We start from the raw sequence: 18,794 nt of genomic DNA on the forward strand, positions 1-18,794 counted from the left end.
CCTCTCTGCTCCTATGATGCTGCTTGGCCTGCTGTGTTCATCCAGCCCTGCACCTTGTTGTCTCCAGCATTCTCCAGCATCTGCAGTTCCTACTATCTCTGAAGAAATAAGATAACTTCTCTTTTCTATTTTGTTTTGTTTCCTAAAAATTTGATGGTGCTGCAATGTAGCGACTGTACACTTTTCATTGCACTCATTTGAGTATCTGTGACAATAAAGCTAATTGAATTCAATTCAATTCAATTCTTCTGGGAGAGATGACAAACTCAGACCAAATCAAACAGACTACTGGAGTCAATTCAGGAGAATGTTCTGATGAATTCTTCTATGATGTTTTCAGACAAACAAACAAATTCCAAGAAGTTTTCCAAAAGTTCCCTACAACTCTACAGCATCTGAAACGCCAAGAAAAGTTCCCTCTGTCGTGAGCAACGTCTACTGTCTCAAGAGCTCATCAGCTCCCTTTTATCAGACACTCGCCAGCTGATTCAGCAGATTGATGCAGTGACAGATGAATCTCTGAAAAAGGAACAAGTCCTAGCCACAAGGAGCTTAACTCTTCAACAATGGATGTTACCATCTCTTCACGTCTCTGACCAACTGAACCAAGTCCGCTTTCTTGATCATTCAAAGATTTCAATAATATGTCAATTGAGCTTTTTATACATTTGTTCACAAGATGTGGGCATCACTGCCTAGGTCAGCATTTATTGCCCTTCCTTAATTGCCCAGAGCACGCTGCTGTGTGCCTGGAGTTACATGTAGACCAGACTAGGTAAGAATGGCCGATGGGTTTTGATGACAATCAACAAAGATTACAAGCTCACCCTTAGGCTAACTTTTAATTCCAAATCTTTATTGAATTCAAATCTCACTTTCTGTCATGCTGATATCTCCAGAACATTATTCTGGGATTGATTACTAGCCTAGTGACATTGTCAGTACACCACCTAAGTTCCTCAAAAATAAATGATTTAACCTTAGAACTGGCAAGAACACCTAGCTTTGGTACTATCCCAGTCTTCAGTGCTTTCACAGTTTGTGACCAAAATATGGCTTAGCATAGAAACTAGAAAAAGGAATTGGCCACTCGGCCCATTCAGCCTGCTCCACCATTCAATATTGTCATGGATGATCTTCTATTTCAATGTCACATTCCTGCTTTCTCTCTATACCCTTGAAGCCTTCAATATCTAAACATTTGTTAAGCTCTTTTGATTATACTGTGTGACCTATCTCCACAGTCTTGTGTGTAGTGCATTCAAATGGTGCAAATGAAGATGTAACAGAGCCTAATATAACTCAAATACAGTAACTTACATCCATACTAAATTATCCTGGCAATAAAACTCAAAATCTTGTTTTTCTCTGTAGCTGTCTCACTAAATCCTTCACCAGTTACCAATCTTCAAATGTGTTCTTAAAAATGCATTTTCTGCCATGATACACTATACGTTAGAGGCAACGCCAACAGTGTGGGTTCAATTCCTGTACCAGCTGAGGTTACCGTGCCGGACTCTCCTTCTCAACCTCTCCCCTCACCTGAGGTGTGGTGACCTTCAGGTTAAACCACCATAAGTTGTCTCTGTATAATGAGAGAGCAGCCCTATTTTCCTCTGGGACAATGGAGACTTTACCTTTATAGAGATACCTGGAGTTTTCTCGTGCCTCGATCTCTGACCTTCTACCTGTTCAGGATGACAGCACTTGGAAACTCTCCCATACTTTAGTTTAAATGAAGTACGACATTCCAATTTTAACTTGTGAACATTTCCTGCGATGGTTTTAAAGGTACCTTCAAATTTCTCATCTGGTCAGTGCTTAGGGCATTAGACCAGAGGAAACATGAACAGGATTTGTCCGCTTGGCCCATCGAGAACAGCTAATCTGCTGTTTCTCACATCCACTTTCCTGCCGTTTTCCCACAACTTTTGGTACAGGTTCAAGATGAGAGGGGGAATGTTTAGGGGAGAAGTGCAAGGGAAACGTTTTCACTCAGAGGGTGGTGGGTGGCTGGGATAAACTGCCAGTGGAAGTGGTGGAAGTAGGCACGTTAGCAACATTTGAGGCTTATCGTAATAGACACATGAACGGGAGGCAAACAGAGGGATAGAAACCATGCATGGGCAATAAGTAGCGGGTGTAAATAAGGATTATGAGTTGGTGCAGGTTTGGTGGGTGAAGGGCCTATTCCTGTGCTGTATTGTATTGTACTACGGTTGCTGGCAATTTGCCTCCCACCCCTTTGGAATAGGGGTGTCACACTGGCAGTTTCCCAATCCTCTGGTATTTCCGCATAATCCAATGATTTTTTGTAAAATTACACTGAAATAGAAATTAAGTAAATGATCAAATAAGGTATTTTGGCTTTTGCTTGAGACATAGTTATTAGCCAAGATTTGGGGAGAACCAACCCCAATCCCACACCCAATCTTATTCAAATTAATGTGAGAGGATCGCTAATATCCAACCTGATTGGGCAGTCTGTGCCTCAGTTTAATGTCTCATTTAAAAGGGCTTGACTTTGTCACAGAGGAGCTACAGTGTGATTGAAATAACTGCACAGAGGCTAGTATATGGTCACCAAGTCATCCTTTATTTACATGTGTACTGTACATGGGCTCTGACCAGCCAGCTCAGAGCCAGTCTCTAGATTGAGGAGAACTTCTGAATCTACTGTTTATATCTGTCAGTCAGGGCTCCCTGATTAACCCTGTTAACGACCCCAATCAAGGATCTCACAGTCACTGAGGTCTACCTGGCCCTGGTTCCAATCACTACAGTGTGATCTACTGAGATCTGTTTGACGACAGGCATATGATAGATGCAAGTTTGTTTCTTCATTTTTTTTATATATTATTTCCTTTGTTCTACAAAATCTTCAAATCCTGTTCAGTTTTAACTTTTACTTAAGCCGTCCCTTTTCCCCGCAGACTAGACAACGTGCTCTCTGCCATTGGTACAGACTTACAATTAAACCACTACTCCCTGATTACCTTACTCAGCACTGTAAGTCCCTCCGCCCCCAGTTATTCTCATCCATTTGAAAATACAGTCCCCCTGAAATTAAGCCACAGCATTAAACTATGAACTATATTAATTGATGCCAAGAGCTGTAAGCCAGCACTATAATGAACATCGTTGTCCAGGTCCTCACCCACGCAGAGATGGAATTTTGCAGATTAAGTATGATCAGTACAAGGTACTAAATGTGATAAACATTCCTCTCCGCTCTCCCTGCTTAAATAAGGAAGCAGGTACATCAGTTCTGCCTTCCTTTACACTTTGTTACCCTACACTAAGCCACTTCATCAAAGGACAGTTAAAATGTCCCCTGGTAACTACTCTCCTGTTGATCTTTCAATTTTTTCTATGCGCAATAATCATCCCCATCCCATTGCCAGGTTGTGGTGAGATCTGATAAGCCAAGAAATCTGGTCAAGAGTTTGCAGCTTGTGCTTTCCGTACTTGTGACTGTTCAAAGTGATACAGGGAGGTTGCAAACTTTTGTTCTGTTTTCCGTAATTCTTTGATGGACAGATTGCCCATCCCTAATTTTCCCCGGGTAGGAGTGGCTTCCGAGGCTGTTTCAGAGGTCAAGTCAACCGCATTGCTGTGGGTCTGGAGCCACATGTAGGACAGACCAGGTGAGGATGGGGAGGAGATGGCCTAGTGGTATAATTGCTGGATCCTTAATCCAGATTCCCAGGTAATTTTCTCTGGACCCCGGTTTGCATCCCACCATGGCAGATGGTGGAATTTGAATTCAATAAAAATCTGGAATTAAGACTTAAATGATGACCAAGAATCGACTGCCGATTGTCAGGAAAATCCCATGTGGTTCACTAATGTCCTTTAGGAAAGGAAACTGCCATCCTTACCTGGTCTGGCCTATATGTGACTCCAGACCCTACAGCAATGTGGTTGACACGAAACTGCCGTCTGGGTAATTAGGGATGGCCCTCTGGGGCAATGAATGAATAAAACAAAAGATGCATACTTCTGCAGGGGACCTGGACTTGTGCAAGCACCATTTCAAATAGGCCTGTGCTGTTAGATGCATTTAAGATGACGGCATTAGGGACTGCAGCAGACTGAAAAACAAAGAGGAAACTGCAAAAAGGGTTCAATAAACCAGAAATCACATTAAGGTGGGTAAGAGGAGAGATGTCTCCTTCCTGGACGAATACTAGTCACATTCTAAGAAGGCAGTGGGAGAAGAGAGTTGCTAGCAGTCTGACCCTGAGGTCCAGGGTGCGGGGCTGAAGGAGGTCAACGGCCTCACATGAAAGGTCAAAGTCAGTGACCATCCCAGCAACACATCACCCCATTCACCACACACTCTCCAAGTGAGTATTACCATTCTCCATCAAACACAACTCACCCTTTACACTCAGATGTCGCACCTCACTCACACTCACTGAACGCTGTTAAATGCTCACACCATTGGTCGCATCAGACAGACACACTGCACCACACTCATTAACATGCGCCTTCCTCACTGCTCCAGGACATGATGGTCCTTAATAGATAGCAGGGGGCAAGCACGGCCACATGTGATGACCATAATGGAGCAGTCAATGCTGGGAATAACTGGAGGGGCCAACACTGAGGCTGTGGTCAGTGGCTTGGCTGAAACTAGTACAAGACACATTGCAACAACTTGACAAAGCTTCTATGACAACTGCTGTACGTGGATCCTGCCTTAAAGAGAGTTTACCTATAACAAACCCCATGCACTGTATCTATATAATGTTGTGACTCTGCCTGCTAGTGTTTGCAAGTCACGCATATTGAAACCAGTTGTTGTAATCTCCACTACATAACTTATAATGTGTTTGACTGTTTTAAATAGACTAACCCACAGAGTACATTAATCGCTGACAATGGATTATTCAACCCCGCTATCAGTAACGTGACAACATCTTCCAAACACTTAACCTGGACCATTTAGAGCAACCAAAGCAGCAGTTGCCTGAGAACACCATACAGAGGCAATTTTCCCCATTTTTGGATAAATGCCAGGGCTGTAGCTGTGTTGGAGACTGATGTCTCAAGCTGAAGGCACATGCCTAGCTCCTGAGTTTGTTCAGGGCTAAAATAGACAGATTTTTAAGGGAATCGAGGGTTATGGGGAAAAAGAAGAAAAGTGGAATTGAGGATTATCGGAATAGCTATGATATCATTGAATGACAATGGTTGGGACTGCTATGTCTTTCATTTTCATGGCTCTGTTGTGATTTGGTACAACTGGGAACTTACTAGATGATTTCAGAGGATAGTTAAGAGTCGAATGCATTGAGTCTGGAGTCAACTGCAGGCTCCACCAGTCCAGGCAGGCAGATTTCTCAAAGGACATTAGTGAGTCACAATCCAGTCATTTCATGGTCATTATTGCTTCTTAATTCCAGATTTTTGAAGTCATTGCAAATTCCCTCAGCTGCCATGGTCACATTTGAACTTATGCTCCAGGGTATTATCCTGAGCCTTTGGATAATCGAGAAAGATGACTATATTATCCATATCTCGGTGCCAGCCGAGGTGAATTTACTTGTGGAGAAACCATATCGCCATGACCACTTCTCCCTCTGATGCTGCAACACACAAAGGGAACAGTCTCCCAGTGATTGGGAGTGAATGATGTGCTGACAGTAGGAGCCAATATCTTCCCCCCAACACCCAGCACCACTCCCCGCAGTCTACCCATTTTCTGAATTCCATTAAACACTCAATCCCTCCACAAACCTGGAAGGAGGCAGTTGAAAGTAATTATTAACCCGCCTGCAAGTTGACTGATGCTCTTTATCACTGAAGTTTGGAACACAGGAACAGGAGTTGGCCACTCTGCCCATCTAGCTATCTATACATTTTAGGATAACCAAAGCTGATCAAGCACTTCAATGCCTTTTGCCCATATTAATGCCATAATCCTTTCCACCACTGGTAATCAGTCAATCTCTAAACGTACCCAATGACAGAGCTTCCTCTGCCCTCTGTGATCGAGAATTCCAAATTCATACGTGTGTGTGTGTGTGTGTCTGTGTATGTGTCTGTGTGTGTGTCTGTGTGTCTGTGTGTGTCTGTGTGTGTGTGTGTGTGTGTGTGTGTCTGTGTGTGTGTGTGTGTGTCTGTGTGTCTGTGTGCGCGTGCAGGCATGTATGTGTCTGTGTGTGTGTGTGTCTTTGTGTATGTGCACGTGTATGTATGTGCATGTATGTGTGTGCATGTTTTGTGCGTGCATCTTTGTGCACGTGTATGCGTGTGTATGCACATGTGCGTACGCATGTCTTTTTGTGCGTGCATCTGTTTGTACATGTGTGTATGCATGTGTGTGCACGTGTGCATGTTTTCTTGCACATGCATGTGCGTGTGCACATGTGTGAATGAGTGTGTGCGTGTGTGTGCGTGCATGGGAGTGTGTGTTTGCACGCGCGCGTGTGTGTGTGTGTGTGTGTATCTTCGGTTCATGAGGACAGTGTGGTTGAAAGTGACCATTCTTGAAGGTGGATGCTGACCAAGCTGACGAGCTGTTTACTCTGTGTTCTTCCACTGCACACAGGTAGCAGCTGAGCTACTGCTCTCTTCAAGATGACGTTTGGCACAGGCTGCACTGTAAATGTCGAGGGTGTAATTTCTTCAACAAAACAAGCATCCTTGGAGCTGTAACTAACAGCCTGGAGGAGGTGCATGCTGAAGCCCTGCAAATTTTTTTTTACAGAATCACAGAATTATTACGGTGCAAGAAGAGGCCTTTCAGCTCAGCATGTCTGCACTGGCCCTACTACTTAGTCTGGCTTAACTTTCTAGTGCCAATCTCCTGCCTTTTTCTGTATCCCTGAATAGCATTACTTTCCAAAGAAAGCCCATCAAGTGCCCTCTTGAATGCCTCCGTTGAAACTGTCTTCACCATATTTCTTACTCTCTTGTTGTCACGAGAGACTTATACATCAGCACTGCATGCCAGCTCAGCCAAAACTCTGCTCCTATGATGCTGCTTGGCCTGCTGTGTTCATCCAGCCCTGCACCTTGTTGTCTCGGATTCTCCAGCATCTGCAGTTCCTACTATCTCTGATTCCATTTTAACTCTCTCCTGCTGTCTAATATCCTCCCTTTATATTGATGCATATCCTCCTTTTCCCCACAGCCATCTATTTTCTTGCCCTTTTCAAGCGCATATCCAACTTCCTTTTTAAAATCATTACTGAATTTGCTTCCACTGACCTATCAGACATTGCATTCCAGACCATAACAACTCACTGCATAAAAAGATGTTTCCACATCCCCCTCTGGTACCTTCGTCAATAAATTTAAATCTGTTATATCCTCTTTTACTAAAGCTTCAGCCATCTCCTTTCTGAGCCAATTGATCTTTATGGAAATCCCTCTTCCAATCCATCACGATTATCTCTCTCGATTGCAGAGGTTTCAGTCACAGCTAAATTCCCCAAAGGACATATTTCCAGCATGTTATTTCTCACACTTTCTCTATTCTATATCTGTGTTATCATGGAATCCAGAGGCAGGCTATTCGGCCCATCGTGCTCCCAGTGCCACTCTCTTTGATCTTGGTTACAGAGATTTTGTTTTTGCTTTTCAAGCCGATCCCCTTCAGAAACTGGCATACCTGTGGCTCCAGACTCCCAGCAAAATGGTTGACTCTTGACTGCCCTCTGAAATGGCCAATCAGTTCAAGGGCAATTAGGAATGGGCTATAAATGCTGGCTTTGCCAGTGATGCCCATATCCTGAAAGAATAATGTTGAACTACACAACCCCACTACACATTCAGTCAGCAGATTATAACTCATCTCTCTATCAACAAAAAACATTTCCTCATCTCCCTCAAGTTTCCTGACCTGTCATCTAACCAGCTGCTCAGTAATTTCGGAGATAGTAGGAACTGCCGATGCTGGAGAATCTGAGATAACCAGGTATAGAGCTGGATGAACACAGCAGGCCAAGCAGCATCAGAGAAGCAGGAAAGCTGACGTTTCGGGTCTGGACCCTTCTTCAGAAAATCAGTAATTTGATGCTTTATCTTTATGTTTGATGTTCTCCTGAACTTCTTCAGTTACATATGAACGGTGGGACTGCCTCTTGGAAATTTTCTTTATTTTGGAATGTACTTATAGACAGCACAAAATGAGGACATTTGTACCATTGATTCCATGCTGGTCAATGAAGCTCTGACTTCACTAATTCCATTTTCCAATTTTTGGTCCATACTCCTGGGAGTTATGGCTTGGATCTTAACTACAAGACAGAATGCAGGAAGATACAGACAGCTTCGTGTAAAAACATTGTATAAAGACAACAATCTCCCCCTCAACGCCAGTGAAATGAAGCAGCTGGCCATCAACGCCCCTGTCTGCATCAATGGTGCTGAGGTGAAAGTGGTGGACAGCTTCAAGTTCCTTGGAATAAATATCACCGGCAATCTATCCTGGTCCATCCACGTTAATGCTACTGTTAAGAAAGTGCACCGATGCCTCTACTTCCTCAGAAGACGAAGGAAATTCAGCATTTCCACAATGGCTCTTATCAATTTTCATTGATGCACCGTAGAAAGCAGCCTATCCGGACGCACCACAGGACGCCATGGCAACAGCTCTGCACGAGACTGCAGGAAATTATCGAGAATTCTGAACACAGCCCAGTCCATCACGAGAATCAGCCTTCCATCCATTGACTCCTGTATTTCCCGCTGCCTAGGAAAAGCAGCCAACGTGATCAAAGACCCCTCCCACCCCGGTTATACTCTTTTTCACTCTCTTCCTTTAGGCAGAAGATACAAAAGTTTGAAAACATGTACCAACAGATTTAAGAGATAGTAGGAACTGCAGATGCTGGAGAATCTGAGATACCAAGGTGTAGAGCTGGATGAACACAGCAGGCCAAGCAGCATCAGAGGAGCAGGCCCGAAATGTCAGCCTTCTTGCTCCTCTGATGCTGCTTGGCCAACAGATTTAAGGACTGCTTCTTCCCTGCTGTTATTAGACTTATGAACAGATCTCTCATATATTAGCGTTGATCTTTCTCTGCACCTTCTCTGTAGCTGTAACAGTATATTTTGTATTCTGTTCTGTTACCCTGACATACTGATGTAAGGTATGATTTGCCTGGATAGCATTTCAAACAATATTTTTCACTGTATCTTGGTACATCTGCCAATAAATCAAATTGAATCGAATCAAATCAATGCTCATGTACAAACTGAAAAAAAGAGCCTTTTTGGCTCAGTACTCTATTGGCAACCAGAAGACCAAATGCAATAAGTTAGGCTTTATCCGCATTGAACGCTCCAAAAGTATAAAGATTTTTTTCAATCTCCATATGTACAAATGAAAAAGGTCATTTGTAGGGGATTTTATAGGATTATCCCACCTCTGGGCCTGAAGGTCTGGGTTCAAATCCCACCTCCCCAGTGTGTGTTGTGACAGGTTGATGAAAATAACTAAAAGACCACTCAATACTTTGAATCGGCTGTAGTCATTCAATACGATCATCGTTGATGTGATTTTAACCTCAACTCTACATTGCACCTGTTTTGCTCATCTCTGAACTCCTCAATTACAGGCCATCTCGAGCATACATACCACGTTCCGCTGATAGAGAACTTCCAGGATGTTGCTGAGCAACTCGACGCAAGCCTCTTCCTCTTCCCTTTTCTGAATCAGGTCCTTCAGTGTGGTGGTCATTATTGACAACAGGATAGCTCGACATTCTGTGAAAAGAAAGGTATGACAGCAAATAAGAATTTCTGTTCCTCTAATAACGAGTGTCATCAATCTCTAGGATCTTCAAGAGCTGTTGCAATGGCGCTATTCAATTCAAATCAATAGATGCAAAGCATTTACATTTCTCAAGTACCATCTATGGCATTCTACTTTCGTTATCATCAATGCTGTGACGTAGGTAATTTATCTAAAATACCCTGCTCTGAATGGCAATGTGATAATACTAGCTCTTCCGTATGTAAATGTTGATTGCGAAGTAAGTATTAAGGACAATACCCCTTTCCTAATGATCTAGCACAATGGGATTCACCTGACTGGGTAGATTATAGAATCACAGAATCCCTGCGGTGTGGAAACAGGCCATTCAGCCCATTGAGTCCACACCAACCCTCTGAACAGCATCCTACCAAGAGGTACCCCACTACCCTATCCCTGTCACCCTGCATTTCCCATGGCTAATCCACCCAGCCTGCACATTCCTGGACATTTTAGGCAATTTAGCACAGCCAATCACCTAGCATCTTTGGACGGTGGGAGGAAACCGGAACACACAGAGGAAACCCGGAATGCGGAGAAGGGGAAAATGTGCAAACTCCGCACAGACTGGAATCGAACCCGAGTTCCCGGCCCTCTGAGGCAACCAGATGGAAGGCCATGACTTAACATCTCATCCAACACCTCTGATAGTACAGTCCTTCTTCAAAATTGCACTGAGGCTGTTAGCCCAGGTTTAATGCAGAGGTGAAAAAGTGTTACCCAATAATATTGAACTTCAAAGGGACATTGGTGGAGTGAGCAGATAGGTGGGTAGTTGAAAATCAGTTCAGAGAAATGTGAGGTGATACATTTTGGGAGGTTAAAATAAAGTGCACAACTGTCAAAGAGAGTGAAGGATCACAGTGTATATGGGCATATTGGTGAAAAACTCATTAAAAGTGGACAGACAAGTTGAGACAGTGGTTAATAAAGCATATACCATCCTGGGCATTATTAATACGGCTATAGAGTACACCTCATAAAGAACTTGGGTAAGATGCTGGGGTATTGCATCCAGTTCTAGGTAACACACTTTAGAAAGGATGTGAAGGCACTGGAGAGAGTGAAGAAGACATTGATGAGAATGGTTACAGGGATGGAAAACATTTCCTTGGACAAAAGAATAGGCAGAGGAAATCCGACATATGCTTCTTAGAAAATGAGGCTAGGGAAATAATAATGGGAAACAAGGAAATGTGTAATTGAATTGAATAAATACTTTGCATCAGTCTTCACAGAAGACCAATTTAAGACTGAGATTAGGAAGAATTTCTTCTCACAGAGTCATAGAGCTGCAGAAACAGAAACAGACCCTTCAGTCCAACTTGCCCGAACTGACCAGATATCTAAAACTGATATAGTCCCTGAGGTTGTTGACTTGCTCGCCAAGCTAGATTGTTTTTGTTCAGATGTTTCATCACCATGCTAGGTGACATCATCAGTGGAGCGTCCGATGAAGCGATGTTATTCTACACCACTTGGAATTTATACTGTGCGGTCCGTTGTGGTGAGTACCGTCATTTCCGGTTTTGGTCTGTATGGGCTTGTATATGGGGTCCAATTCTATATGTTTGTTGATTGAAGTCTGGGTGGAGAGCCATGCCTCTAGGAATTCCCATGTGTGTCTATATTTGGCTTCGGCTACTATGGTTACCTTGTCCCAGTTAAACTGATGGCCTTCATTGTCTGAGTGTACAGGTATTAAGGAGAGTTCATCGTGCCATTTTGCTGCTACAAAAGTTTGAAAACATGTCCCAGCAGATTCAAGAACGGCTTCTTCCCTGCTGTTATCAAGCTTATGAATGGACCTCACGTATATTAGAGTTGATCTTTCGCTGCACTTTCTCTGTAGCTGTAACACTATATTCTGCATTCTGTTCCATTACCTTGATGTACTTATGTAGGGTATGATTTGTATGGGTAGCACACAATACAATATGTTTCGCTGTATCTCGTTACATGTGACAACAAAAAAAACAAATCAAAACAAAAACTAAACTGACCGTAAAGGAAAGAAAAGAGTGAGGGAGCACTGGCCAGGGTCCTGGGTAATATTATCCATCATTCAATGCTGTTAAAATAACATTATCTGTCAATGTCACATCAGCATTCATGAAATCTTGCTGTGCAGAAATTGCCTATTCTGCATTGAATTGGTGACTGCATAACAAAGGTATTGAATTGACCAGAAACCGCAAGTTAGAGTTATGAAGTCATAGAAGTCTACAGGTCAGAAAAAGGCTCTTCGGCCCATTGAGTCCATCCTGGTCAAAAATAATCACTTTATCCACCTGTCCCACTATCATAAGGGACCTTGGTGGACATATACACCAAGATCACTCTGATTATCAGTGCTTCCCAGGATCTCACCATCCATCCTGCATTCCCTTGCCTTGTTTGTCCTGCCCAAGTGTGTAACCTCACATTCAACCAGATTGAATTCCATTCATTCGTTCAACAAAGGAATGATACAAATTCTTTCTTTTATTCCTTTATGAAAATGCCAAGGATATTCCGCAAGCATCAATGTGATGTTAAAGATTTAAATTATCTCTTGAACCTTCACATAATCAGGAACGTTTTTCCTTATGCGAATACAGTCCATGTGACTGAGGTCTATGATCTTCGCATCATCTGCTGTATTCATTTTTAATGTTGACTATGTTAGCCCTTTGAAATCTCTTATTGTTAAAAAGGTGCAATTGCCACAAGATTATTATAGCTGAAAACTGCAAAGGAGCCAAAGCTACGAATCAGAGGCACTAGGATGTATTTTTCTAAATGATTTGAGCATTTAAAAAAAAATTTAAGTGTTTCACAGTGAGATTCCAGCAGGTGAATTCGGGCCAGCATGGATCTGGGACGAGATAGGAATGGAAACCTTCACAACAAAGCCAGCTAAATATAACAATACTGTGAGTTCCAGTGCTATTTCTTCTCAGCTTGCGCAGTGCTGTCAAGCACTGCAGGAATCTGGGTTCAGCTAAAAACCCATATCCTAATTTACACCACTTTCTGTTCAAACATCACAAACTACACGGCCACGCAGTTTACACACAGTGAGTCCCGGGAGCTTCCTGTTCCTTTTGCTTGCTTATTTGTGCATCAGAAATATTTAAAATAATGGTTTACCACAAAGGTGGGGACCCCTCAGAGTGTGGTTCCCCACTTGAATGAAGCAGGGCTTCCTATTTTTAACTGATCTCCGTGAGATCCATCGCTATTTAGAGTTAGCAGAGGGTATCCTAAAGATGGTTATGCTGTCACAGATGCTGCTGTCTAAAAACACCTCTGTCTCAATAAAGGTGTCCCGCAAGTGTTTCCACAGATTGTAACAGACATATAAACAACAGAGGTTTAAGGTGGGAGTGGAAAGATTTAAAAGGGACGTGAGGGGCAACTTTTTCACACAGAGGGTGGTGCACGGTATGGAATGAGCCACCAGAGGAAGTGGTAGAAGTGAATACAGTTACAACATTTAAAAGACATTTGGACAGGTCCATGGATAAGAAAGGTTTAGAGGGATATGGGTCAAACACAGGCAAATGAGCCTAGTTCAGTTTAAGAAACCTGGTCGGCATGGGTGAGTTGGGCCGAAGGGTCTGTTTCCATGTTGTTTTCCTCTATGACTCTAAGGCCAAGAAGGAATGACAAGTGAGGATATGGAGGTATGGAGGCCTTCTTTATCTCTGGCATTCATGTGTTCCAAGAGCCTGGCCTGGCTGTTGCGGAGACAACTGAGAAGATAGGAACAGTGGCATTCCTTTTAGCCTTGAGCCTATTCCATTCATTTACTGAAATAATGGCTGATCTGTAAACATTTCTCCATTGCCCTGAATCCTTTAATCCCTTCGCCAAGCTTCAGGATATTCCGTCGTTCCTAAATTGGCTTTCCCAGAGCCCAGGAGCCGCTAACTGTAATGAACTTTGTCTTAATTTGTTTTGTCATTCTGTATGACTTATGTCATTGATGTAGGTGCCATGATGGGGCAACTTATAAAACTTTTCACTATATTTTCCCTGTACAAGTACAGGTGGCAATAAATTTCTATTCTATTCTATTCCTTACTGCTGCTGACTCCGCTGGACTCCTACAAACTCTTTTCTTTTCATGACTGTACACAGCCCCATTCTCCGTGAGTATCTCTCTCACTCTTCCATCCTTTATTCACAGTCTCTTGCACATGACTGCCAATGTCACTGTCAACATCTCTTTATCATCTCCATCCTCGTTATTCTACAGTAAATGCGGTAACAAAACTGTACACTGCGCAGTCCCAGAAACTGATGCTGGAACAATTGTCAATTGTTGACTTTAGTTCTGAGATAGACTTTTGCTCAGCAAAGGGATTAAAGGATTCAGGGCAATGGAGAAATGTTTACAGATCAGCCATTATTTCAGTCAATGAATGGAATAGGCTTAAGGCTAAAAAGAATGCCACTGTTCCTATCTTCTCAGTTGTCTCCGCAAGCAAACCAACTCTTGACTCAGACTCTGGTGATAAAATCTCTTCCCTATTGTTTGCTGATATTCACCGTGTAAGGTCATGCATACAGAAGCAGGGAACTGCTGAGAGGTTGATACCTTTGGAACTATAACACAGTATGAACTAGGGGGAAGAGATACAATGGGTAACATGAAGGAAGGTATTTTTAATACAGCTAAGAGTACACAGTGAGAGAAAACTTCTCTTATCAACAAAAAGCCATCTTATCTCACACACTTTGCAGAGTTTCCATTACCGACTCCAGCCTCTGCAAGTGCATCTGGCACTGAAAAAATCAACAAAACCTTGACTCAGTGAGATTGCTGTTTATCTCCAAGGATTTCCTCTCATGGTTGAAAGCCTGTCAGCCATCTGCTGTAGTATTTCTCTCCCGTATTGAGGATTTACCTTGACCGGGCCAGTTTAATGCTGCTAATTTCCTTTTACAAAATTGTACTAGATGTTTACTTCCTCAGATAAAGTAAGCATTTTAACTCATTTAATGATTCACTTCCTTCGCCAACAGCATATCATGGCTGCAGTGCGTACTATCGATAAGATGCATTGCAGAAATCACAGAGGCTTCTAAATGCGATCTGTGCCATTCAGAACGCTAAGGATACCAACGAGGGATGGACATTAGAGCCAGTGACACCCACATCCCATGAGTGAATAAAAATACACGAATGAGTAAATGTCAGCCAATCTACTGAAAGTAATCTAGAAGTTCATAAAATCTCTAAAGTGTGGAAGCAAACCATTTGGCCCATCAAGTCCACACATAACCTCTGAAGAACATGCCACCCAAACCCACCCTATCCCTGCATTTCCCATGGCCAATCCACCGAGCCAGCACATGGACACTATGGAAAATTTAGCATGGCCAATCCACCTAAGCTGTAAATCTTCAGACTGTTGGGAGGAAACCAGAGTGCCTGGAGACACAAGGAGAATGGGCAAACTCCACACAGGCACAAGGTGCAGAGAAAAATCAACTTTGATATACAACACCATCTGCAAACCTCCCAATGGAAAGACAGCTGGAAAAGGTGCTTCAAAAGTAAGCTTTATACTGGGAGGGGAACCACACGTATCATAATCACCATCTTTGTGACAATCTTTACATTCTGGAACCCTCACGGATCATCCAGAAAGGGGAACCTGCTGTGGTTTCCAGTGAGTTAGCGAGACTCCAAATTAACCATTGTAACTTTCAGTGAGATCTGCTGGGCACCGCTCCCCCCCACCCCCCGCCCCCCTCAACTTCAGGAATAACTGATGGGACATGAGGGAGTGATAGCACCCACATCACTGAGTCAGAGCACTCTCGTCGACAGAGTGAATGCAACAAAATGCTGAAAAATGTGATCTCCTAGGCAAAACACGAGCAGTCTCCATTAACTGGCACAACAGCCCAAAGCTGCAATTTTTTGTTAATTCATTCACAGAATTGAGTATCGCTGACTGGGGCAGCATTTATGGCCTGTCCCTAGTTGCCCTTCAGAAAGTGGTGGTGAGCTGCATTCTTGAACCGCTGCAGTCCATCAGCTATAGGATGACCCACAATGCTATTAGGGAGGGAACTCCAGGATTTTGACCCAGCGACAGTAAAGGAACGGCGATATATTTCCAAGTCAGGATGGTGAGTGACTTGGAGGGGAACTTGGAGGTGGTGGTGTTCCCATATATCTGATGCCCTTGTCCTTCCAGATGGAAGTGGTCCTCGGTTTAGAAGGTGCTGTCTGAGGATCTTTGGTGAATTTCTGCAGTGCACCTTGTAGATAGTACAACCTGCTGCTACTGAGTGGTGGAGGGAGTGGATGCTTGTAGATGTGGTGCCAATGAAGCGGGCTGCTTTGTCCTGGATGGTGTCAAGCTTCTTGAGTGTTGTTGGGCTGCACTCATCCAGGGAAGTGGGGAATATTCCATCACACTCCTGACTTGTGCCTTGTAGATGGTGGACAGGCTTTGAGGAGTCAGGAGGTGAGTTACTTGCTGCGGTATTCCTAGCTTCTGGCCTGTTCTAGCCACTGTGTTTATGTGGTGAGTCCAGTTGAATTTCTGGTCAATGGTAACCCCCAGGATGTTGATAGTGGGGATTCAGTGATGGTAACACCGTCGAATGTCAAGGTGGTTAGATTGTTTCTTTTTGGTGATAGTCATAACCTGGCATTTGTGTGGTGCAAATGTCACTTGTCACTTGTCAGCCCAAGCCTGGATATTGTCCAGATCTTGTTGCATTTGAGCATGGACTGATTCAGTATCTGAGGAGTCACAAATGGTGCTGAATATTGTGCAATCATCGGCGAACATCCCCATTTCTGATCTTATGATGGAGGGAAGGAGATTAATGAAGCAGCTGAAGATGGTTGGGCCTAGGACACGACCCTGAGGAACTTCTGCAGGGATGTCCTCGTGCTGAGATGATTGACCTCCAACAACCATGACCATCTTCCTATGTGTCAGGTATGACTCCAACCACTGGAGTGTTTGTCCCCTGGTACCCATTGATTCCAGTTTTGCCAGGGCTCCTTGCTGCCCCACTCGGTCGAGTGCAGCCTTGATATCAAGTGCTGTTACTCTCACCTCACCTCTGGAATTTGGCTCTTTTGTCCATGTTTGAACCAAGGCTGTAATGAGATCAAACTGGGCGTCACTGAGCAGGTTATTGCCGAGCAGGTGCTGCTTGATAGCACTGTTAGTGACACCTTCCATCACTTTACTGATGATTGAGAGGAGACTGATGGGGCGGTAATTGGCCGGGTTGGATTTGTCCTGCTTTTTATGTACAGGACATACTTGGGCAATTTTCGACATTGCTGGGTAGATACCAGTGTTGTAGACTATGTTTTAAATGGTAAAAATTGCAGCATGCTGCTGTACAGAGGGACTTGGGTGTCCTTGTGCATGATTCGCTAAAAGTAGGATTGCAGGTGCAGCAGGTAATTAAAAAGGTAAATGGAATTTTGTCTGCCATTGCTAGAGGGATGGAGTTTAAAAACAGGGAGGCTATGCTGCAGCTGTATAGGGTCCTGGTGAGGCCACACCTGGAGTACTGTGTGCAGTTTTGGTCTCCTTACTTGAGAAGAGATATACTAGCACTGGAGGGGGTGCAGATGAGATTCACTCGGTTGATTCCCGAGTTGAGAGGGTTGGATTATGAGGAGAGACTGAGTAGGCTGGGATTATACTCATTGGAATTCAGAAGAATGAGGGGAGATCTTAAAGAAACATATAAGATTATGAAGGGAATAGATAAGGTGGAGGCAGGGAGGTTGTTTCCGCTAGCAGGTGAAACTAGGACTGGAGGGCATCGCCTCAAAATAAAGGGAAGCAGATGTAGGACTGAGGTCAGGAGGAACTTCTTCACCCAAAGGATTGTGAATCTGTGGAATTCCCTGCCCAGTGAAGCGGTTGAAGCTACCTCGCTGAATGTTTTTAAGGCAAGGCTAGATAAATTTTTGAACAGTAAAGGAATTAAGGGTTATGGTGTGCGGGCGGGTAAGTGGAACTGAGTCTCAAAAAGATCAGCTACGATCTTATTAAATGGCGGGTCAGGCTCGAGGGGCCAGATGGCCTACTCCTGCTCCTAGTTCTTGTGTTCTTATGTTCTTATGCAACTGTACTGGAATAGCTTGGCTAGGGGAGCAGCAAGTTCTGGGGCACAAGTCTTCAGTACTATTGCTGGAATGTTGTCAGGGCCCATAGCCTTTGCAGTATCCAGTGTCTCCAACCGTTTCTTAATATCACGTGAAGTGAATTGAATTGGCTGAAGACTGGTATCTGTAATGCTGGGGACCACTGGAGGAGGCTGAGATGGATCGTCCTCTCGGCAATTCTGGCCGAAGTTTGCTGTAAATGCTTCAGCCTTATCTTTTGCACTGATGTGCTGGGCTCTTCCATCATTGAGGATGAGGATATTTGTGGAACCTCCTCCTCCAGTGAGTTGTTTAATTGTCCACCACCATTCACAACTGGATGTGGCAGGACTGCAGAGCTTAGATCTGATCTGTTGGCTGTGGGATCGCTTAGCTCTGTCTATCACTTGCTGCTTTCGCTGTTTGGCGTGCAAGTAGCCCTGTTTGGTGGCTTCACCAGGTTGATACCTCATCTTCAGGTATGCCTGGTGCTGCTCCTGGCCTGTCCTCCTGCACTCTCCATTGAACCAGGGTTGATCCCCTGGCTTGATGGTAACGGTTGAGTGGAGGATATGCCGGGCCATGAGGTTACAGATTGTGCTGGAGTACAATTCTGCTGCTGTTGATGGCCCACAGTGCCTCATGGATGCCCAGTGTTGATTTGCTAGAACTGTACGAAGTCTGTCCCATTTAGCACGGTGATAGTGTCACACAACACGATGGAAGTTATTCTCAATGTGAAGGCGGGACTTCGTCTCCACAAGGACTATGCGATGGTCACCCTTACCAATTCTGTCATGGATAGATACAACTGCAGCTGGCAGATTGGTAAGAATTAGATCAAGTATGTTTTTCCCTCTTGTTGGTTCCCTCACCACCAGCCACAGACCCAGTCTA

At 43.8% G+C, this 18,794-nt stretch overlaps 1 protein-coding gene across 1 annotated transcript in view; it reads right to left on the reverse strand.

Moving 5' to 3' along the window:
- LOC109931733 (dedicator of cytokinesis protein 1-like) overlaps nt 1–18,794 on the reverse strand; it is a 1,067,415-nt gene that overhangs the window by 724,047 nt on the left and 324,574 nt on the right. The window contains exon 20 of the mRNA XM_048601800.1: nt 9,596–9,723. Within this exon, the coding sequence (XP_048457757.1) occupies nt 9,596–9,723 (128 nt within the window). The remainder of the gene's footprint in view (nt 1–9,595; nt 9,724–18,794) is intronic.

The sequence above is a fragment of the Rhincodon typus genome, chromosome 1 (genome assembly GCF_021869965.1).
Source record: "Rhincodon typus isolate 14 chromosome 1, sRhiTyp1.1, whole genome shotgun sequence".
Classification (NCBI taxonomy): Eukaryota; Metazoa; Chordata; class Chondrichthyes; order Orectolobiformes; family Rhincodontidae; genus Rhincodon; species Rhincodon typus.